The sequence below is a fragment of the Salvelinus alpinus genome, chromosome 10 (genome assembly GCF_045679555.1).
Source record: "Salvelinus alpinus chromosome 10, SLU_Salpinus.1, whole genome shotgun sequence".
Taxonomy (NCBI): domain Eukaryota; kingdom Metazoa; phylum Chordata; class Actinopteri; order Salmoniformes; family Salmonidae; genus Salvelinus; species Salvelinus alpinus.
In genome coordinates, this window is record NC_092095.1 from 21,324,023 (window position 1) to 21,347,889 (window position 23,867).

At 41.5% G+C, this 23,867-nt stretch overlaps 2 protein-coding genes across 12 annotated transcripts in view; both read right to left on the reverse strand.

Moving 5' to 3' along the window:
* LOC139531695 (nebulin-like) overlaps positions 1–17,164 on the reverse strand; it is a 63,166-nt gene extending 46,002 nt beyond the window's left edge. For 2 of the 10 annotated variants that reach the window (XR_011666411.1, XR_011666412.1), the window contains exons 1-19: positions 10,227–10,834; positions 10,022–10,096; positions 8,315–8,383; positions 7,913–8,014; positions 7,085–7,195; positions 6,664–6,774; positions 6,365–6,475; positions 5,884–5,994; positions 5,385–5,492; positions 5,041–5,151; positions 4,470–4,580; positions 3,965–4,072; positions 3,589–3,699; positions 3,371–3,481; positions 3,127–3,237; positions 2,904–3,014; positions 2,634–2,744; positions 769–879; positions 46–153 (exon numbers count right to left, since the gene is read on the reverse strand). Coding sequence is in view for 7 of the 10 variants with exons in the window: in XM_071328387.1 (XP_071184488.1) it covers positions 46–153; positions 769–879; positions 2,634–2,744; positions 2,904–3,014; positions 3,127–3,237; positions 3,371–3,481; positions 3,589–3,699; positions 3,965–4,072; positions 4,470–4,580; positions 5,041–5,151; positions 5,385–5,492; positions 5,884–5,994; positions 6,365–6,475; positions 6,664–6,774; positions 7,085–7,195; positions 7,913–8,014; positions 8,315–8,383; positions 10,022–10,096; positions 10,227–10,694 (2,370 nt within the window). In the remaining 3 variants the exon portion in view is untranslated. Of the gene's footprint in view, positions 1–45; positions 154–768; positions 880–2,633; positions 2,745–2,903; positions 3,015–3,126; positions 3,238–3,370; positions 3,482–3,588; positions 3,700–3,964; positions 4,073–4,469; positions 4,581–5,040; positions 5,152–5,384; positions 5,493–5,883; positions 5,995–6,364; positions 6,476–6,663; positions 6,775–7,084; positions 7,196–7,912; positions 8,015–8,314; positions 8,384–10,021; positions 10,097–10,226; positions 10,836–17,030 lie in introns of those variants that run through there. The other 8 variants (XR_011666413.1, XM_071328393.1, XM_071328390.1 and 5 more) reach the window with 5 other exon arrangements.
* Positions 17,165–18,065: 901 nt separating this feature from the next.
* The window catches only part of LOC139531697 (LIM zinc-binding domain-containing Nebulette-like), a 48,586-nt gene continuing 42,784 nt past the window's right edge, over positions 18,066–23,867 (reverse strand). For both annotated transcript variants that reach the window (XM_071328394.1, XM_071328395.1), the window contains exon 4: positions 18,066–18,488. In XM_071328394.1, the coding sequence (XP_071184495.1) occupies positions 18,198–18,488 (291 nt within the window). In that variant the 3' untranslated portion in view covers positions 18,066–18,197. The remainder of the gene's footprint in view (positions 18,489–23,867) is intronic.

The window sequence follows — 23,867 nt, forward strand, 5'->3', positions numbered from 1 at the left end:
TATTTAGCCCATGTTGATGTTTGGTGATTTTAAACAGATATTTACCTCGCTCTGCATTTCAGACATCTGCTTTGCAAACTGTGTCTCTGCTGTCTCAGGGAGCAGAGAGTAGAGGTTGATAGAGTTCTCCTCAGTATCTTCTTTATACTTGATCTGGTATAGTAGAAATGGAAAGACAGCTTAAGAACCAGAGATAGTTGAGACCAAGCCTACAAAATCATTGCCAAACACCAGTGAGAATAACTTATATGTGTTTGCTTCCCACACAAAAGCCTCCCCAAAGGTTCACTTATATATGTGGTTGTTTGGATAAATTGGATATGAAGCGACAAGAAAGATTTCTAATCACTGACCAACAAACTAAAATATTTGATAACCTGAAATCAAACTTCTCTGAGATCGTACTCAGAGCAAATTTAAATAAACAATCAAATAACTATTTTACTCGTAGTCATTCTGCGAGAATGCACATTGTACATGCATTTTATTATTTTATTTTTTATTTAACCAGGCAACTCAGTTAATAACAAATTCTTATTTACAATGACGGCATACACCGGCCAAACCCAGACGACGCTGAGCCAATTGTGCGCCACCCTATGGGACTCCCAATCACGCCCGGTTGTGATACAGCTTGGATTCGAACCAGGGTGTCTGTAGTGACGCATCTAGCACTGACATGCAGTACCATAGACCGCTGCGCAACTCGGGAGCCCATACTGCATATTGTATATTCTAACAGCATATACACGCATATGTATTCTTTACCTGGCTCCGCATTGCTGATTGTCGTTTTGCAAAATTTGTCTCAATTGTTTCGGGTAGCGTAGAATAAAAACTGGGGGAGGTATCCTTTTTCAGTCCTTCCTTGTACTTTAGCTGGAATAAAGGAAACATCACATGAAAACATTGTTTTGAGTCTAATTGAATTGTACTCATATAGCCAATAATAAGGCAATAGCGGTTAGAGCGTTGGGCCAGTAACCGAAAGGTCGCTGGTTCGAATTCCCAAGCCGACAAAGTGAAAAATCTGTCTATGTGCCCTTGAGCAAAGCACTTAACCCTAATTTGCTCCAGGGGTGCCGTACTACTATGGCTGAAACTGTAAAACAACACATTTCACTGCACCTATCCAGTGTATGTGACAATAAAAAAACATATGTACTCTATATTTATAGATATGTTTTTTATGTACCATTTTTATGTACAAGCTAAATAGTCAAAAATACTGAGTAATAGATAGCATATGTGTGAGATTGCAAGTATGTGTGAGTACAGTATAGCTTTATACCAATGTTGAGAAAGAAACTCTGAAAATATAATTTACCAAGCTTGCAAGTACAGTACCAGTGAAATGTTTGGACACACCTACTCATTCCAAGGTTTTCATTATTTTTACTATTTTCTACATTGTAGAATAATAGTGAAGACATCAAATCTATGAAATAACACATATGGAATCATGTAGTAACCAAAAAAGTGTTAAACAAATCAAAAAAATATTTTATATTTGAGATTCTTCAAAGTAGCCACCCTTTGCCTTGATGACAGCTTTGCACACTCTTGGCATTTTCTCAACCAGCTTCATGAGGTAGTCACCTGGAATGCATTTCAATTAACAGGTGTGTCTTGTTAAAAGTTAATTTGTGGAAATTCTTTCCTCCTTAATGCGTTTGAGCCAATCAGTTGTGTTGTGACAAGGTAGGGTTGATAAACAGAAGATAACCCTATTTGGTAAAAGACCAAGTCCATATTATGGCAAGAACAGCTCTAATAAGCAAAGAGAAACAACAGTCCATCATTACTTTAAGACATGACATTTCTTCAAGTGCAATCGCAAAGACCATCAAGTGCTATGATGAAACTGGCTCTAATCAGGACCGCCACAGGAAAGGAAGAAACAGAGTTACCTCTCCTGCAGAAGATAAGTTCATTAGAGTTACCAGCTTCAGAAATTGCAGCCAAAATAAATGCTTCACAGAGTTCTAGTAACAGACACATCTCAACATCAACTGTTCAGAGGAGACTATGTGAATCAGGCCTTCATGGTCCAATTGCTGCAAAGAAACCACTTCTAAAGGACACCAATAAGAACAAGCGACTTGCTTGGGCCAAGAAACAAGAGTAATGGTCATTAAACCGGTGGAAATTTGTCCATTAGTCTGGAGTCCAAACTCTTGGATGAGTAGGTGTTCTAAAACTTTCAACCGGTAGTGTACATGTGTCACGACTTCCGCCGAAGTCGGTTCCTCTCCTTGTTCGGGCGGCGTTCGGCGGTCGACCTCACCGGTCTTCTAGCCATCGCCGATCCACCTTTCATTTTCCATTTGTTTTGTCTTGTTTTCCCACACACCTGGTTTACATTCCCTCATTACGTGACGTGTATATAACCCTCGGTTCCCCCCATGTCTGTGAGTGGAATTGTTTGTTGTAAAGTGTTTGTGCATTGCTGACTGGTTTGCGACAGGTTATTTCAACCCGTATTTTGTTGTTTCTGGGTGCAGTTTGTTTTGCCTAATAAACTGCTCCGGTTGTTACCCATGTCTGCTCTCCTGCGCCTGACTTCCCTGCAGCCAGTTACGCACCTCTTACAACATGTAGTTCAGTACTCCCCATTACTGTTTATACTCTACCTCACTCTGTAGCTGAGAAGCCTCTTTGGCATGCTGGGTCTCCATTGTTTCTGGTAAGGTGGAGTAGAGAGAACTAGAAAATCCCTTCCTCCCTGCTTTTTTGTACTTCATCTAAATTGAGGAAAAAAGATTCAGCATTATATTCATGTATTTATTTCCAATGAATTTACTCAAGGATCTGTATAATTTTGATGGGCATTGCCATCATTCCAAATGGAACAAAGATATAAGAAAATTATCCCTTAACTGTAAGGGATAATAGTTGCTAACCTCACTCTGAAGTTCAGATACAGCTTTCGCAAACTGTGTCTCGGTGGTTTCTGGAAGCTGAGAGTAAACACTTGTGGAGATACGCCTTTTTCCTTCTTCTTTGTATTTATTCTGGAAAAAAGAAAGTTTTGTGATATATAATGATTCTACTTTTTTGGTTAATTCTCAATCATTATACAGAAAAGCGCCCAAAACAGAAGTTATGAACTAAATGTCCAGCCACCTCACTCTGCATCTCTGTCATTTCTCTGGCAAACTGGATCTCTGTGGTCTCTGGGAGTAGAGAGTAGAGGGAGGTTGAGTTGTCCTTCTTTCCACTCTCTTTGTATTTGATCTGAGAAACAGAGAGAGATGAGTAAGTATTAACACTCAGTCAATGATCTCAAGCTAGGCAATTGTGTAGATATGAAATTATTGGATAGGTCAAATAAATATGGTGAAAATTAAATCTAAATGCTATATAGTACCTCACTCCGTAACTGGGACGCTTCCTTGGCGTGCTGGATGTCCTTGGTCTCAGGGAGTAGAGAGTACAAAGAAGTGACCACCTCCCTCTTGCCCACTTCCTTGTACTTGGTCTACAACAACACAAGAAAACTATCAATTCACATTGCAGGGCCCTTGTGTAGACAAGTGTTTACTGAACTTTAATGAAAGTTAGATTTTGTTTGGAATTAATGTTCACCTCGCTCTGCATTTCAGACATCTGCTTGGCCAACTGGGTCTCTGTGGTCTCGGGAAGCAGAGAATAAAGGCTTGTCGAGATCTTCTGCTTCCCCCCCTCTGTATACTTGAGCTGAAGGAGGAGACACAGAGACATGTGTTTCCTGATCCTGAATCTTCTTAAACCTTCTCTGGAGTTCATGATACATTTCTGTAATAGTTTCTAATAACTTTAATGACTTAGCATTTACGTATTTATAAACTATAAATAAGTATTTAATTATTTGTAAACATGTACAATGAATAAGCATAATTATGTATAAGCATTACCCCAAATTCTTCTAATCATTCAGTGACTCATATCTATGAGTCATAGGCCTTCTGTGCTGTGAAATTACCTCGCTCTGTAAGTCGGAGACCTCTTTTGCAAACTGTGTCTCTGGTGTCTCTGGGAGCAGAGAGTAGAGGCTAAAGGAGTTCTCCTTCCTGTCCTCTTTATACTTTTTCTACAAAATGGTGGAAAATAATTTGAGTCAACATGATTGAACTTAAAAGGATTGGAGGATAAATCAATAACATTTATTTATTAAGCCCTTTTTACATCACTCGATGCCACAAAGTGCTGCATATCCTTGTGACTCATCAAGAAATATACTCCTTCTGTTTTTTTTTTGATAAATTGGATAATGAAGAGGCGACATGAAACATTTCCAACTGCTGATTCACAAATTAAAATACGTGATAGATTTAATTAAATTATTCATGATTTATCTGAGATTCTACTCAGGGCAATAAAAAAAAAAGAAAAGAACCTTCCCTTTTTTATGTAGTCATTCTGTGAGAATGCACATTGTACTCCCTGTGTATTCTAACAGCATATATACACACAGACATATTCTTTACCTCACTTCGCATTGCTGATTGTCGTTTCGCAAAATTTGTCTCAATTGTTTCGGGCAGCGTAGAATAAAAACTGGGGGAGGTGTCCTTTTTCAGTACTTCCCTGTACTTTAGCTGGAATAAAGGAAACATTATATGAAAACATTGGTTACCTCAAATGAAAACTAGAGAAAACTAGAAACTCCCTTCTTGACTGCCTTGTACTTTATCTGACACGAAAACAATAACAGACATCCCAGGACAAGCTAAAAAAAGACTTCCCTTTAAAAGGACCAAATATACAATGAAAGTAATCGGACAATTGAAATGGGCCTACATAAGGCTTTCATAACACGTTCATAACACACATACCACGAGTATATAAGTATTTCATAAACGCTGACGTCAAATGCCAACAACCGCAAGTTGATATTTTTTTATTATGCTGTTTTTGACATATACAATTATGAAAGGCTTATGTCATTGCTTATGAATGTGATATGTGTGGGTTATGACGTCCTTATGTAAGTAATAACGTTCAAGTAAAGTGTTACCTAACATTTGGCTTTGATTTTTGTGTTCTTGATGTCCATACCTCACTCTGGAGTTCTGACACAGCTTTAGCAAAATGGGTCTCAGGGGTCTCTGCTAGTTGAGAGTAAATGCAACTGGAGGAATTCCTTTTGCCACTTTCTTTGTATTTGTTCTGAAGGATGACAATGCAAAAATACTCAATTAATTAAACCCAGGCATAGACAATAAGCAAGCTTCAATCTGCACAACATGTAATATTGACTGAGGCTGAGCTTAACTTTAGACCACTTCTGAGGTACACAAAACATCTCACAAACTTTTATTTTGGAGTGTTCTAAACCTTGAAATAGCTCTGAGACTATAGTTGCAGTAAATGCTTCCCTGACTTTACAAATGAATACACACCTCGCTCTGCATCTCTGTCATTTCTCTAGCAAACTGGATCTCTGTGGTCTCTGGGAGTAGAGAGTAGAGGGAGGACAGAGTACCTTTGCTTAACTCTTTGTATTTCATCTGAAAAGGAAGACACAGAGAACCGCAACTAATGACAACGTTCTAATTGAATTCAGGCTCAACACTTCAACAGTTGGCACATTTTCTTTCAAATGTACTGAGTAGAGGGCAGTGACTGTCTTGGGTTTAGGCGGGTATCACACTAAACACACTTTTTATAGGGCTAGAGCCTTTAATTCCATTCTTTTCAAAGGTGTGGACACACTAGGAATGATCCTACACCGTAACACGCCTCCCCTCACCTCACATTTTATGGCTGTTGGTGTGACCTTGTGTCGTCATCAATGTCCATGTTGTTTGTAAATGTTGATTATAAATGATGATTGTCTTCACACTTAAGACACATTCCTGAATAAGGCCAATGAAGTGAAGTGGACTGAAGTTAGAATACCTCACTCTGTAGCAGAGAAGCCTCTTTGGCGTGTTGAATCTCCATGGTCTCTGGTAGCAGGGAATATATGGAAGTAGACAGCCTTCTCTTCCCTGCCTCCCTGTACTTGTTCTGCAACACAAGAGAAATAGCGTCAGTTGGTTTTTACTGCTCGATCCCATTGTATTCTGGTCTCACCACTCTAGGCTGTGTTTAATACTGACAGTGGTATATTGATCATGCCTGGGGTCATGGTATTTGAGCGGTAGCTAACAGTCTGACTGGGAAGTAGACTCAGTTCATTGTCCATCAGACCGTGGAGGCTAGGTACCCGGAAGTCTTCGCCACTGGCCAACTCGGGTTGGCCAATCAGTAAAGGGAGAATGTTAATATAGTGACCCCATGTGCGTAACACTAAAGCTACCGTACGGTCGTTAAATCTTTCCTCCTCATGATGAGAAGAGGAAGCGGAGGAAGAAGAGGAGGAGGAGGGTGGTATTACCTCACTCTGGAACTCTTTCACTGTTTTAGAGAGCTGCATCTCAGTGGTGTCTGGAAGCAGGGAGTACAGGCTGCTGGAGATCTCCCTTTTCCCCTCCTCTCTGTACTTGCTCTGGAAAAGAAACAAGTACATTCCAAAAACGCTGCCATTCCTAGGCATATTGCAAGACCAGTGCTAAGTGAATTAATTTTCTAGGCACTATGGTTGATGCGTCAGCCACTCAAGTGGATGATATCCGATTTGAATGTCGTTCATTCTCAATTTTACCAAATGGTGTCAGAAGTGGGAAAAGCTCTCACCTCACTCAGCATGTCCGAATGCTCCTTCGCAAACTGAGTCTCAAGGGTCTCCGGGAGCAGTGAGTAGAGGGAAGTGGATATCTCCGTCTTCACATTCCCTTTGTATTTGATCTGGAAAAAGACCAAGTTAGTATTGTATTAATATCAACTGTAATCCTTGTTATTTATCTGATGCCAAAGTGTTTCAGTGGCATTTAACATATTTATCGACTGAACGTATTCAACCTTAAGCCAGGTAAGTCTTCGAGCACACATGATCTTTTACAATAACAACCCGTTTCAGAAATACTGTGAAGGGTGACTTCAAGCTCAAGATGATCAGGCTGGACATATGCAGCTAAGCAATTACACTCTATAACGCTTCTGTGTAGCTAAGTCAGAGAGGCTGAAATAACAAGGAGGTTTGGTGTGATGTCACTACCTCACTCTGTAGCTCGGAGGCCTCTCTGGCGTGTTGGGTCGCCATTGTTTCTGGAAGCACTGAGTAGAGACACATGGCTGTTTCCAACTTTCCTTCCTCCTTGTACTTGGTCTAAAACATAACAGAGATGGAAAGACAACACAAATAATCCCTACTAGCATCCATGCTAAGACAAATGCACAAACACAAAACATACCTGTGTCATAGTTTATGAACATAGCCTAAAATGACAAAGTGCTTGTGAGAAAAACTACTTAAAATGATAAGGAAATAACCAGAGGAAAGGATGCAATACTGTTTTTACGCTTTTAGGATGTTGGGCCAAGCGTAAAAAAATGACTTTGCTTCTATCGACACTCCATGTTTAAAAGACCAGCCAAGCCTTTTTCACAGTGAAAGGTCACCTTAATAGATGCATATAATCTTGTGAGAGCTTCAGGTGAAGCATCAGTGTTGAATATTGATGTCAGTTTTATTCAGTCAACTGTTCGTCTTGTTTGTCTGCTTATGTGCATAATGTATGTGTGTGGGTGCGTGTATGTGTGTTATGAATGTGTGTGTTGACAGGAGCGGAATGCACTATAAAAGTGCAACTAGGGCCTGTTGACAATCGACAGGACAGTCTATCCACAAGCAGAGCTCCAAAACAATACCTTTCTATCACAGGGCTGACAGACACTGTGACTGGAATGACAAAGCTCAGTGCTGAGGAATGTGTTGTGTCTCTGCGGTTTGCCAAGGTGCCAAGGACAGGGGAGAGGGAGAGCGATAGGAGGAGAGCGAGAGAGAGAGAGAGACAGAGAATGATGTTAACAACACACAACTCACCTCAGAGATGAAAGCGTTGATGTTCTTGGAATGCTGAAACTCTACATCAGGAATGAAGAGGTTCTGGGCCTTGGATTTCTCATAACCCTCCTTGTACTTCACCTACAGGGTAGCAGGTAGCAGTGTTATGTTTTGTTCTTTTGTCTTTCTTAGGCCCACCACCACCCACAATATTTGAAGGACAACTTTATTACTTTAATAACATGGTCATGACAAACCGTAAAATACAGGTCGATACAAAGCATACCGTTTTCAGCATATCGTTATCTACACAGGCTGCTTTTCCTACAAAACCTTTACAGGTGGCTACACCCCATTACTGGACACTGAGTCAATCCTGCCACATCCTCCCACAAAAAAAACAGGCTGTATTAAAGAACAGACAGGATGAATCCTACTTACGTCACTTGCCAGAACACTGCATCTCCTGGCAAAACCGGGTTCGGGTAAGACGGGCTTAGCAGCCGAGGCCTGACAGGAGAACAAAGCACATAGTTAGAGTCTGCAGAGGGTTAAAACCTGTAGGATGACAGCTGATATGTTGGGCCTCATAATTGTTGAAAATAAGCTTATTGCAAGCTACAGTAATTAGGTAATGACACATTTATTTTACCAGGTAAATTGACTGATAACACATTCTCATTTACAGCAACGACCTGGGGAATAGTTACAAGGGGGGGAGAGTGGATGAATGAGCCAGTTGGAAGCTAATAAACTAATAAGGCACTTTATATGGGTGACCGTGCACTAAGAGCTCATTACTAATGAATACAGTAACTTAAGTGTATGGGTCTGCTTGGCACGTTGTCTGACTGTACCGGTTGTGTTACAGTGTCTATTGTAGCTACAACATGAAGCAGACAAAAGCTCAGCTAGACAAATGTTCCTCTGGCTGATACTGCTGATCAATGCTTTTCCATTTGGACACTGTACTAACCACTGGCATGGCATTACAATGGGGGCATATATTTGACCTTCTACATTTTACCAGCAAAAAGTCAGGCAAAAAAAAGCTTCTACATCTCCAGAACAGGGGGAATAGAGATGGTCTTTCCATTTATTCAACTAGGGGACTCAGACACTGAAGAGAGAGGAAAAGACAACACAAAATATAATAAAACTACACGGAAGTAATATACTGTAGTGTCAGAATGTTAATTATTTATGTCCTGTAATCATGTTTCAACAATCATTTTTTTCCTGCCAAAAGTATTCAAATAGCCAGAGTGCTTCTCCGCTCGTGTGAAATTGTATGGCCAGCAGTTGCTAAAAGTTTTATCTCCACTAAGTGGTGGGTGTCATAATTAGAGAGCACTTTCAGACATGTCGGAATTATTCTACATCACAGATGGTTAATAAGTAATTATGCAGATTTATGGTGCAAAATAATTGGTTTATTATGTTGACGGACAACAAGGAAACATTCAAATGGCCAATCGCAAACCTCTCTAACCAGTCATCCCGCCCTCACTTTTTTTCTCCATATGACCAGAGGAAAAATTAGGAGGCGGGGGCTTCTGAATGATAAGCAGCTGAAATCCAAAATGGTTGCTACGTTCTTCTTTACTAGATATGGCTTCTTATCTAATGGGCAGGCAACACAAACTGTACTTCCTTCCCTTTGAAAGCCATAAAGAACTAATTTCATTTGAGGGATCATATCACCATGGTTATTCAAAAGTAAAGTTATCTTCTGAGTTGGAGCAGAGGGAGGGAGTTCTGATTTAATCTATACATTTCTAGGCTTGTTTGGTTCCCATGTGCCTTTCCTATCTAGTAATAGAAGTACTATTTTAGGACACCTTCAGACGCCAGACTCACCTCTCTTTGAGCTTAGCATCCATAGTAATCTCTATCTCCTAGGGGTGTTGAGCACAAAAAAGGGTCCACCCTCTCATTTCAGTCCAGATTAATTATCCCCAGATTGGCCAACAAGCCTCTTCATCTGTGGGGCTGTGGTGGAGGCATGACTAAATCCCTCAAGGGTTTTCCTCCAAATCCTTTACAGGTGGCTATAACCCATTACTGGACACTGCAGTGAATCCTGCCACAACTTTGCACAATTACAACAGGCTGTATTAGAGAACACAGAGGATGAATCCTACTTACGTCACTTGCTAGAACACTGCACCTCCTGGCGACATGCACACTGGGTCTGCGCAAGACGGGCTTAGCAGTCGAGGCCTGACAGGAGAACAAAGCACATAGCTACAGTAGGTAGAAATCCCCCCGCAGCTTTAGAAAAGCGTGCCAGTCTGTGCCAAGGTCATCAGAAAGACACACAGGCCGGGGCAATGCCAACTGGCTTTCTCACCTCGACTGCCCCTTCTGTGCCATGCTCGTCCACCGCTGCTTCTCCCAGCACCGTTTCCTCCGATGGTTCTTCTATCCAGGTGACTCGTCCTGTAGCACGCTTGCCCACCACTGCTTCTCCCGACACGGTTTCCTCTGACATTCCTTCCATCAAGGTGACCGTTTCCTCCGACGTTCCTTCCATCAAGGTGACCATTTCCTCTGACGTTCCTTCCATCAAGGTGACCGTTTCCTCTGACATTCCATCCATCAAGGTGACCGTTTCCTCTGACATTCCATCCATCAAGGTGACCGTTTCTTCCGACGTTTCATCCATCAAGGTGACCGTTTCCTCCGACGTTCCATCCATCAATGTGCCCGTTTCTTCCATCAAGGTGACCGTTTCCACCAATGTTCCTTCCATCGAGGTGAGAGCTTTTTCCAACGTTTCTTCCATCAAGCTGCCCGTTTCCTCTGACGTTTCTTCCATCTAGGTGACTTCTGGGTAAAGAAAACAGTAAAACACACAAAATAGATGGTTTTGAGGCAGGTAATGTAAATGTAGCCAAGCCTAAGAGTCAAAACGCTGTTCTGGAAGGATTTCGTTTTCTGGCTCAACTCTCCCTCTCGACTCTATGTTGGGTACTCCTTATCATCCCCGCTTTCCCGATTTAGACCCCACTTAGGGCGTTATCAATGGTGATGCCATACATGTGAATCAGAGGGCCAGTCCTAAGGGTGGGAGGGTGAGGAGGTTCAGGAAAGGTGTTGCACACTGGATGGAATGTCCCAATCCAGACGTGTCCTCTAATAACCAAAGTATTTTAGTTATTTGAGATAACAAGTGCAAGTCCAAAAAGGCAACACCCTCCTTAACCTTCAACCTTTAACCTTACAAAAAACCTTCACTGGCCTGACCTTAAGGGTAACCATGACAGAATGAAGAGACCAGTGGAGGGGAGTGAAAAGTTGAGGCCAATAAAGCAGATATGGAGGAGTTGGCATGAGAATAATATTACCAGAGCGCTTTACACTGCCATCCTCCCACTCAGTCTCCAAACAAGCTGATTGGATGCAGAACACAATTAATTAACGTTAACATTCAATATCCCTAATTTAGATCTGACTATTACCATAATTGACCCCTAAATATAGGGCTTTAGGCACCAATACTGTGGGAGGTTTTCTCTTCTTATTATATGTAGTGGAATAGGGTAGCATTGGGTTTGTATGGCACAAAGAAAGCTAGCTTTAACTGGATGACAGACCCATTTGGAACCAAATCTTGATACCAGTGACTCTACAGTGAGGAAATTCAATTTGGCCCAGTGACTCATGTTGCAACAAGCAGCACTTGTTGTTATTATGAATCCTGCCAAGATGGAATATGAGGAAATTCACTTGTAGGTGCAAAGTCGTCAGCATACAGTAAATTACAGTTCTCTAAAAGACAAAGAAATCAAGTTGTTTCGCATTGCTCTCAATGCCCTGGCTTCTATCCATTGAAATTACACAGAAACGTCAAAGAGATGGCAAATAAATATAACACATTGACATTCTAATCTGAAGAATGCCTGTCTTTCAAAACTAGATCCTGTGGAACCGCAGTGTGCCAGTTAATAGCTCTAGCAACATGTCTGCACTCCCTATTAGCAGAGAGGTCGTCCATGGGCAGTCAGTTAAAGAAGGCCCTATTCTTCCTGCATGCGGTCATGTGCCTGGGCTCTTATCTCAAAGGCACTGAGCAGAGCTGTGGTAGCAGAGCCCTCACCTTTATTCAGCCTCAACACAATAGAGCCCTCACCTTTTAGCTCAAAGCACCCGCGGGCCGTATGTTTGACACCCCTGAGTTGTATAATACTTGTTTCGCTGTGTAGATGAATATGTGAATTTCAGGCTTGCTATACATACCTTTTCTTTCTCTGGTTTACCTGAGAGGAACTGAAACCAATGTGTTTACTTCTTAGTAAGTGTGTTAGGGAAAAAATTGTTAGGGATTTTGAAGACACAAAGGACAGAACAATTCAACATTGTTTGTAGAGCATGCAATGGCTATTAGTAAAATTGTTGTGTGGTGGTATTATACATTTTGTATTTTAAACATGTCATGGTGTAATAATGTTATATGATGTACTGTTTTATATGTAATGTAAGTGCCTTAATGTGTTTGGACCTCAGGAAGAGTAGCTGCTTGGCAGGAACTAATGGGGATCCATAATAAACCCCAGGAAGATACTGTGAATTTATAGGATACTGTGAAGGGTTAAGTTTTTCTGACTGAAATCAGTCATCACTCTCATTACCTCATGTCCACCCACCTATGCACAACTTCTACTCTGCAATCACTACAAAGTAGATTCTAGGAAACAGCAAGAAGTGTGCATGTTTTGGGGTACTCAACACAGTCGAGGCTATTACAGTGGAAAAACAATCACTGACAGCCATGTGTCATCCCTGGCCACTGTCTAATCTAATAGAAACAGACTTTTACAATTCTGCCACGACTACCAGTAAAGGTAAACTGGGATGATATTGCCAGCTCATCAATATTAATTTACAGTTGAGAGTACTGTCAGTGACCTAAACCTTTCTCCATCGCTGACAGAGTTATTCATATGGCCCAGGGAAGCCAAGGTTGTGGACTGTAGCAATTCAACCATCAATTAGTTCATTGAATTGTAGTACTATGGAGCAAATAACATCTTAGCAGTCCTTTAGGTTTGGAGAGGAGAAGCCTTATAGGTCTCTGGTTGGGTTCTCCTGTGACACACGACATTCCCGAGATAGATGAGCACCACATTGACTGTGAAAGTCATTCATTAGGCTTCTCGCCTAAATAGCACTGCAGGTCACTATGGCAGATTATATGTTGGAGGTAATGAGGTTTCAGTAATGTGGTTCACAATATGCACTGCTCTTTAGAGGGTAATTTATGAAGACAATGATGTTGCACGAGAACTGGGTTCAATCTGTATTTGTTTTCTTTTAAACACTTCAGCTTCGCCAGATTGAGCTGGAATCAATGGAATGGTCCCAAATGTGCAAATCCCTACCATCTGGCACTCCAGGCAGGCTCAATTAAAATGCTCAAAGAATTTGGAAGAAAACAAAACCTCAGGTTTGGACTTTACATTGTGGAGTGAGGTTTGGGCTGAAAGAATAGTGCGCCCGTCCATACAGTAGCATGAACAGGCCCGTTCATACAGTAGAATGAACAGGGTGGCATGAACCAAAATTATTTGTATTCGTTTTTTTAGTAGGGTGTCAGATGCTGGCTTAATAGGGCAGCCATCTGGCCGCTAAGTTCACTCAACCATTTCAAAGGGGGACCAAACAGCCAAAATCGAGAGATAAAATGTGAAAGTTTCGACCCATCATTGTCTCCTTTGAAGCTCTGTCAACATCGCTTGCAGAAAAATCCAAAACAAACATACATGAGGGCCAATCATGTGGTCACGCTGTACTTCACCTCGTGTGAACACTATCGCTACTTTCCATTTAGTCACATTTTACATCAGAGCCACAAAAGCCTGTGCTTTTGATACATCACATCAGCACTATTTATAAAGTACTGATTGCAAATCGACTGCCTCGGTCCGTTAGCAGTAAATTGGGGATGCAGTATGAGAACTAAAATCCTTGATTTACAGTAAGTCACCTTATGTTTGTTTCTTAACATGATCTTGACAAAAGCTAAAATGTATTTATTTATAACTTACTCATCCTGTATTCGCACAGGTGGGGCGGCAGGTAGCCTAGTGGTTAGAGCGTTGGACTAGTAACCGGAAGGTTGCTAGATCGAATCCCCGAGCTGACAAGGTAAAAATCTGTTGTTAACCCACTGTTCCTAGGCCGTCATTGTAAATAAGAATTTGTTCTTAACTGACTTGCCTATTTAAATAAAAAAAATATAACAGGTAATCCTACTCTTTTAGAAGGGGCACAAGTTCTAAATGCCACAGTGCAACACAGTTTCTGGGGGTATCAGGAGAGTAAGGGCTAAGGAATGCTTTAGATTGGCCATGGAGATCACAGAGGGGGGAAACAGGGATGGGACAGCCTTTAGAGTGGGACTAGCACCCCTCCTATGGACAGCATTAACATAAACAACCAATCCCAAATACAATTTTATTTTCTGGTTAGATTAAAAGGAAAAGGAGTCCCATAATCAACGCAACACAAAATGGATTTCTATCCAGTTATGTTCAAATTAGGGATAATTCAAAACAGCTACTGCATGTCCGTGTACAGTTGAAGTCGGAAGTTTACATACATTTTAGCCAAATATATTTAAACTCAGTTTTTCACAATTCCTGACATTTAATCAGAGTAAAAATTATTATGTCTGTCTTAGGTCAGTTAGGATCACCACTTTATTTTAAGAATGTGAAAAGTCAGAATAATAGCAGAGAGAATGATTTTTTCAGCTTATATTTATTTCATCACATTCCCAGTGGGTCAGAAGCTTACATACACTCAATTACTATTTGGTAGCATTGCCTTTAAATTGTTTAACTTGGGTCAAACGTTTCGGGTAGCCTTCCACAAGCTTCCCACAATAAGTTGGGTGAATTTTGTCCCATTCCTCCTGACAGAGCTGGTGTAACTGAGTCAGTTTTGTAGGCCTCCTTGCTCGCACACGCTTTTTCAGTTCTGCCCACAAATGTTCTATGGGATTGAGGTCAGGGCTTTGTGATGGCCAGTCCAATACCTTGACTTTGTTGTCCTTAAGCCATTTTGCCACAACTTTGGAAGTATGCTTGGGGTCATTGTCCATTTGGAAGACCCATTTGCGACCAAGCTTTAACTTCCTGACTGATGTCTTGAGAAGTTGCTTCAATATATCCACATAATTTCCCTCCCTCATGATGCCATCTATTTTGTGAAGTGCACCAGTCCCTGCTGCAGCAACGCACCCTGACAACATGATGCTGCCACCCCCTGCTTAACCGTTGAGATGGTGTTCTTCGGCTTGCAAGCCTCCCCCTTTTTCCTCCAAACATAACGATGGTCATTATGGCCAAACAGTTCTATTATTGTTTCATCAGACCAGAGGACATTTCTCCAAAAAGTACGATCTTTGTCCCCATGTGCAGTTGCAAACCGTAGTGTGGATTTTTATTGGTGGTTTTGGAGCAGTGGCTTCTTCCTTGCTGAGTGGCCTTTCAGATTATGTCAATATAGGACTCGTTGTACTGTGGATATAGATACTTTTGTACCCGTTTCCTCCAGCATCTTCACAAGGTCCTTTGCTGTTGTTCTGGGATTGATTTGCATTTTTCGCACCAAAGTACATTCATCTCTAGGAGACAGAACACGCCTCCTTCCTGAGCGGTATGACGGCTGCATGGTCCCATGGTGATTATACGTGCGTACTATTGTTTGTACAGATGAACGTGGTACCTTCAGGTGCTTGGAAATTGCTCCCAAGGATGAACCAGACTTGTGGAGGGCTTCAGTTTTTTCAGAGGTCTTGGCTGATTTCTTTTGATTTAACCATGATGTCAAACAAAGAGGCACTGAGTTTGAAGGTAGGCCTTGAAATACATCCACAGGTACACCTCCAATTGACTCAAATTATGTCAATTAGCCTATCAGAAGCTTCTAAAGCCATGATATCATTTTCTGGAATTTTCCAAGCTGGTTAAAGGCACAGTCAACTTAGTGTATGTAAACTTCTGACCCACTGGAATTGTGATACAGTGAATTATAAGTGAAATAATCTGTCTGTAAACAATTGTTGGAAAAATGACTTGTGTCATGCACAAAGTAGATGTCCTCACCGCCTTGCCAAAACTATAGTTTGTTAACAAGAAATTTGGTGGTTGAGTGGTTTAAAAAACGAGTTTTAATGACTCCAACCTAAGTATGTAAACTTCCGACTTCAACTGTATGTATGATGAAGTTGCTGATGCATATGGGAATACTGTTTGTATAAATAACCCCATGCATGTTTTTCCATGTTATTTGGGATTTGATAACTGGGTAAGACTGGTAGGCGTGGTGCAGCTAAAAAGAGCCCGTAACAACCCATATGTGGTTGAAAACCACGCCAGAGGATTCTGGGCCAGTGCGGTAGAAGTGGGGGAGTGGATGTGTATTTTGGGAGGCCACCGCTCTGAATTCTTAGCGTCATACTAGCCATGATGCAGAAACAGAAGGCATTCAACCCTGTCTCAGTACTATAGCATTCATATACAAGTCAACCGTGTACATGTTGTTCTGAGGCTAATGTAGCTTTATCAGCTAAACCTGAGGATATTGTCGCAATAGCCGCTAACTAGCTTTAGCAGCTAAACCTGAGGGTAATGTAGCATTAGCCACTAACTAGCATTAGCAGCTAAACCTGAGCGTAATGTAGCATTAGCCGCTAACTAGCATTAGCAGCTAAACCTGAGGGTAATGTAGCATTAGCAGAAGGATAGATGTCTCATGCTCTGGCACGCTGCTTTTAGGCCCTGAAAACCTGCCAATAGTGCTAGATGGCACACACATGCATTTAATGGATGTTGTATAATAAAGATTTATTAGGCTGGTATTTGGATTAGACTAGCAGTATTGATATGCTCCTCTCTGATAGCACTTTTTAGAGTAAAAAACAACAGAACAAAGAATTTCCTATAGGTTTCAGTGTTCTCCTGGTAACAGAACCAAGCGTTGGTTTCAGAGTGCCCTCCACGTGTGCTCTGATGTGTTAGTTAATGAAGGAGGTAGATGTATCCACGGTAATATGGGTGGGTTTACACAGGGTGGGTTTACACAGCAGGAATAATGCAATCACACGGTCAGGCGAGTTGGCCCTGGGCAGTGAGTGGGGCTCGCTTACCTGGATCAGCAGTGGGTCAATGTGCCACATCTGGGACGATGGCGCCCGTAACCCTATCCTCCCCCTGGAGGACCTGCGGGCACTAAAATCAGATATGGTGAGAGCAAATACAACAGTGGTGACAAACTCATTCCATGGAGGGCTGAGTGTCTGCTGGTTTTTGGTTTCTCCTTTCAGTGTGTCCAATTAAGACCTAGACAACCAGGTGAGGGGAGTTCCTAACTGATCAGTGACCTTATTTCATCAATATAGTACAAGGGAGGAGCGAATTAGTTAGACACATAACATACAGTATCTAGAAGAGTAAGGGCTGGATTCAATCCGTATCACTTTAGTGTCGCGGAAGACCTGCATTAAAATGTAAAGGTAATTCCTGAGATATGCAGCGTTTACCATGAGTGAAGTCTCTGCGATGGTGGGAACATTGCCTTTAATTGTTAATCGCGCTATGAAGCGGATCTTCAGCGCCAAGGACTGAATAGAGCCCCTAGTGTGTTGTATTTAAAGGGTACCCAAGACAAGAGACAACGTCATTAGTCTAAAGCAGTGTCCTTTCCTTGTCTCCTTTCCTTTGAACTGATGTGAAAACACTTGACAGCAGGACCTCCCTAGTAGGAATCGCCCATGTGGACTCACCCACACTGTCTTATGTAGCAGATAAAGGAAACGAGGAGAGGAGAGGAAGCCAAATTAGACTATTGAGATGCACCCGAGGATGATTTCTCACCTGATAGGAGTGTTGAATTCGTTTGGCGGCACATTTCTCAGCATACTCTTGAGTCGAGGGGTTGGGACAGGGATGTTCACTGGCACCGCTTAACTGTTATATGTCATCTACATAAACTGAGGCTGGCCGTGTGAAGGCCCCTCGTGCACTTACCAGTACTGTAGTGTGTGCATGTGTGGGTGTCATTATGAAAAGGTAGACATTCTGTACGTGTATTATTTCAATGTAGCCTGTGATACAGAAGAGAGATTAGGAGTTGATAGAACCAGATAAGAGAAGAAAGAGAGAGAGGAGCATACTGTATGTTGAGTGTGTGTTTGTGTGTTGTGCAAACCCGTGATTTCACTCAGTGACCAAAATGCACCCTCTGATTCACACACTCGTCCAGCTTTCATGCTCCACTTCTCTCTCACACACACACAAACACACACACACACAGTTCAGACATTTTCCTCTCCTCCATTCCTCCACATTACGTAACATTGACAGACTCCCCACAACAGTACAAACAGGACACCCACACTAAGGTCAGGGGTGTGATGAGGTAACAAGGACAGGAAGAGGAAGGAGGGGTAACCATGGAGACCAGGGGATATAGAGGAAGTGACCACACAGAAGCATACATTACTGATCTGCTCCTGTGTCTTCCTCAGTCTCTGTTGCTCTGGTGTGTCAGATACAATGCTGAAGCCTCTGCCTTTGCTATCCTCAAAGTCCTTTTTGTATTTCACCTGAAACGAGACAGGGATGAGATTTGAAAAACGACTTAGTCGTAAAACTTTGCCATTTGAAAATCCTTCCTTCCCACGGTGGTTCTAAGCTGCAACACAATAGCCTGACAAGTGTTGTGATGGGAAAGAGAGCCTGCTGTTTTGAACTGAAGATACCGGGGTAAAAAGAGGCTGGTCTAAAACAAATTAAGTGTTTTGTTTGGAAATAATAAAAAAATTATTTAAAAATACAGTTGTTTTGTAGTCCCTCTCATCGCTAAAGAGCAAGACAACAATTCCGACAAAATGATTCTTGATTCAAAGCCATTCATCTTGTAGATACCCACACTATACAATAGCTTTGTGTAGGGAACATATTAAACGCAAATTAGAATTAAACCTTCATCTTTGACTATTGGAGTTGTGAGAGCTTTATTCTCCAACACTTTGAAGTCTCATATCATGACATAAGCTCTTACATAAAGTATTAATGTGGCACACCTGATCGTTTTCTTATTGTGTGGAATAATTATACTTTGTCAAGGGCACACTAGGAATCATTCATACATCACTAGACTGCTAGCTATATAGGATTGTAAAGAAAAGCAAAGGGAAAGGGTGATGTACAACAATGCATTCAACTGAAATGTGTCTTCCGCATTTAACCCAACCCCTCTGAATCAGAGAGGTGTGGGAGGCTGCCTTAATCGACATCCACGGCATCGGCACCCGGGGAACAGTGGGTTAACTGCCTTGCTCAGGGGCAGAACAACAGATTGTCATCTCAGGGATTCGATCCAGCAACCTTTTGGTTACTGGCCCAACGCTCCTACCCACCAGGCTACCGTTAGTCAAGGCTTCATGTTTATTATCTATGCATAGTCACTTTACCCCTACCTACGTGTACATATTACAAATTATATTATTTTGTGTTAATACATTTTGTTTAACAAGAAATACAAAAATCTAAATAATGTAGGGGTCAAAATTATTGATACCCCTAAAGATTCTTATGAAGTAGTCAAAAGTTTTGTATTTGAAAATAAGAAATTTGTATGTTTCTAAACACTACATAAACACTACAATATATTAATGTGGATACTACCATGATTACGTATAGTCCTGAATAAATCATGAATAAGGATGAGTAAGAGCGTTAGAGGATCAAAGATCATACCCCCAAGACATGCTTTTGACTACTTTATTTTGATTTCCCTACTTTATTTATAATAATCTTTAGGGGTGTCAATAATTTTGACCCCTACCTTTTGAGCAAATAAATTATTACATATTCAACAAAATCTCTTTCTATTATAAAATATAATTTCAACAACAAAAAAGTGCATACAGTATAGCTCAGTATTTGAATTATTTATTTTATAGAGTCATTCTTACTCATCATTATCAAGGGTGTCAATAATTTTAGACCATACTGTATAATTCATGCAAACACGAACAGACAGAGCTAGGCTACTGAGGCCTACAATAATGAAGAGTGTAAACCTCACGGACAGAATGGGTTATTCATTTATCAGTCTACCCAAGAGGCTTTAATGTACATGTTTCAGCTGATTTCTCTCAAAGTAGCCTATCAGTGGCGATATTCTGTCCTTCAGTATTAATAGTCTATTATTGCTACTGTTATGTAAGGCTCAACCTGTGATGTATGACTCATATCATTAGCATGTCAAATTAAAGCTAGAAAAACACAGGTTGATAAATATCCCAGACAGCACAAGGGAATGGCCGGTACGAGGGGCAGTTCGTTCCACTAAGCTTGCATACTTAGCAGGGCTGGAGAAAAAGCCTGCATACCTACTACAAGTAGCTAGAAGCTCACCAAGAGCTAGGGTTGGCCACCCTGTTACACATCAAAAACCATATGAATTAAATCCAGCAGTCTTCTCAGCTCTGGGTTCTGCTGGGTGACTCCCTGAAAAGTGTCAGATGTACAGCAGCGGAGGCTGCTGAGGGGAGGACGGCTCAGAATAATGGCTGGAATGGAGCGGCATCAAACACAAACCATATGTTTGATGTATTTGATACCATTCCCGTCCTCCCCAATTAAGGTGCCACCAACCTCCTGTGATGTACAGATGTACATTACATAATAGATCCATTATGCAGACGTTTCATAGTGTACCAGTGTGCTTTGATGGAAACAGACAGGTAGATACGTTAACAGAGCATCTCAATTGGTGTGAAGAGGCTCGTGTTTATTTGTGGCTCTAGGGCAGGTGCTGTACATGGTAAACAACAGTAAAATGGATGTGGTGAGAAAGGCATTGCTTTGCTCCTCCGTGATAGTCGATAAGCACAGTCACTCACTCACACTGACCGCCAGAGAGACAGAGAGAAAGAGAGAGAGACAGATAAAGAGAGACACCGGGGTAAATTACTCTAGTAAATCTCTGATGGTAAATTACACTGTCAGGTAATAACAGTTCCTTTTATTACAGCATCCATGGCTGGTGCCGAGAGAGACGGCAATAATACACACAGACCTGGCTGTTGCTCTACACTGAGGATGTCCTCAGTCGGGTTTGAGGACAGGGATCGATATGAGTAGGTATCACCGACTGGGTTTGCAAAGAATTGTGGGCTGATTATAGAGGGAGGCATGGCTACCTCACATGGTTTCTCTGACACATAGCATCTCAGACCATCTGGTAACAGAGCGGGCAACTGCACGGCCATTGTGGGGGTGCTTGGCCGCCAGACAATAATGAGCAGGGACCAACATGATCTCAGTGACTGTGTCAGGGTCACTCAGCGAGTTAGGACAGCACTCTGAGGGGACAGAGAGGGAGGATTATCCCAGGCCAGTTAACAGACAAAAGCTGAAAGTGCATCAGGAGTGAAGGCACCAATGCCACAACACACTCATAGGACAAAACACAAATGAGGATGAACACTCAATGTGCAAGAGCTAGTTCTGTCAGTGAGAGACTGGAGTGTTCGATAGACATCTATATTTTGTGTGTGTGTGTGTGTGTGTGTGTGTGTGTGTGTGTGTGTGTGTGTGTGTGTGTGTGTGTGTGTGTGTGTGTGTGTGTGTGTGTGTGTGTGTGTGTGTGTGTGTGTGTGTGTGTGTGTGTGTGAGAGAGAGTGAGTGAGTGAGAGAGAGTGAGAGACTGTGAGAGTGAGAGACTGTGAGAGTGAGAGATGCCCCTGTGAGAGTAAGAGATGCCCCTGTGAGAGTGAGAGATGCCCCTGTGAGAGTGAGAGATGCCCCTCTCCCTGGCCTGGGACATAGCCTGGCTCCTTCTGGAGACCACTGAGTGGAAAGCTGTCCATCTGTGAACCAACAATCTGCTGCCAAAACATGCTACCAAACATGACAGCTTCAGACAATGGTGATGTATAATATGTTTTATGAAAATGTTCAGTTGCCAGACATGCCCCAAAATGTGGTCTATTTTGTACAGTATGTCTGCATTGTTGTTCAGGCTACAACAAAGGAGAAGAAGGAGAAAAAAAACAAGGTAAATCAAGCGTGAAAGGTGACATAAGAGTCAGACATTGTTGACTGACTCCTCTAGGGCATGGGCATTCCACCAGAAAGGCTGACATGTTGTGTCTAGAAATGACCCAGATGTGAGCCAGTTTCAGGCTAAAAGATAACAGTCATACCTAGAGAGAACAGGCTGTCTGATTTTCTAGTGTAGGCCCAAGTTACAGCAAATATCACACCAAATGTTAGTGTACTTCACAGGAGAGGCATTTGATCGTAAACATGTATTTTTTATCAAAATGCGTTTTTGGGCAGAAATGCCTTCTGGAAGTTTCATGTGCCTTAATAAAACACTTGTATTCCATAAATACAAATAAAAACATTAAATTATGAGCATAGTTGGTTTAGTCATGGAAAAAGGCAGGAACCTTCCTGCTAGCCATGATTGGCTGAGATAATGGATGGGTTGGACATCCGGGAGATGAGTTTGGATTGGTCTGTCATGTAGCATGCTTCTGTCTATAACGTGAGCTGTTCAGTATGTGTTGATAGTCCTTTCTACTGTGCCGTTTTTGAAAGATTTAACGTTAGCCATCGAGAACTACAAAAGTTTTGCTACTTTTCTCAACAACATTGATGCCCTGAATTTAGCAGGCACTATTGACAGTTGGAAAAAGTGATGGGCTACTTTCTGCACATGCCACGGTCAGTGTGAACCTGAGTGACTTGACAACGCTGGCCAAACAAGATGTAGCTACAAACAAAACAGTTAAATGGTTCCAGTCTGCCGTGAGCGTTCATCCATGTATACAGGTAAGAGTCTAGCTACATTTATAGATATAAGTTTCAAATTTAGTCAGAAAGTCGTTTTTCATTGCAAGTTAAAGCATACTGTTAGCTAACTAGCGAACGTTAGCTTTCCGGGTCGCTAACTAAAGTCACGTGTATGATCTGTGTAGTAATATTATTCTAATCAGAAATCCATTTGCATTGCTAGTTATAGCCTAATGTTAGCTAGCTAACATTGAACCTGGTTGTTTAGCTTTAGCTACCTACTGATTCATACTACAGCTATGACAATGTTTGTATTGGTAGTAGTATGAGGTGGGATTATGTCAGTTTATTGTTTAGCTAGCTAGCTAGATGTCTGAACAAAAGACTCTACTTTGCCAGATGATTACATGACCCATCAAGTTAGCCAGGTGTGTCTGAGGGTGATTACGGCCATCTATTGAATTTCATGAACATGTGTACATGTCTAGACAATAGTGACCCATCTACTCAGCTAGATGTGGCTGGAGGGGGGGGGGGTATAGCATTTCCTTCACATGACCCATCAATTTAGACAAGTGTGTCAGGTAAGCTTCATCTAATAATTATACAATATTTATACTATATTTTGGGCACACACTATATCTGGGCACACACTGTTTTTGATATTGCTACTGTGCAGGTAACAATTTCACTGCACCATTTTCACCTTCTATATCCTGTGCGTGTGACAAATAAACATCGATTTTATTTGATATAGTGTGTGTTTACCAGACACATTAATGTGAAGAACAACATGATTTGCACCAAAGTCAGATTAGGATATAGGCCAAGGACTAGATAGCGTATTTTTACCTGGAGTTTTTCCTTATTGTAGGCTACTACTTTTACCACTTTAGTCTTAATCTTTGTTTGTTTACTAAACTACTCACTCTGTTTAGCACATGGCCCCATATGTGAATCATTAAAGAGATGGGTGGGGCTAAGGCTTAAGAGGGTGTGAACGATACTGATTGGGTTTAGACAAAGAAGATCTCTCCAGTAGGTGTACCAAACATTCAAGGGCCATTTTCTCAAAAGTGGGGTTGCAATTGTATCAACTTTCAAAAGCAGAAATACTTTCCCATTGTTTCTCAACTGCAGTGTATGATATACCATTTTCTAGCTCAGAGTCT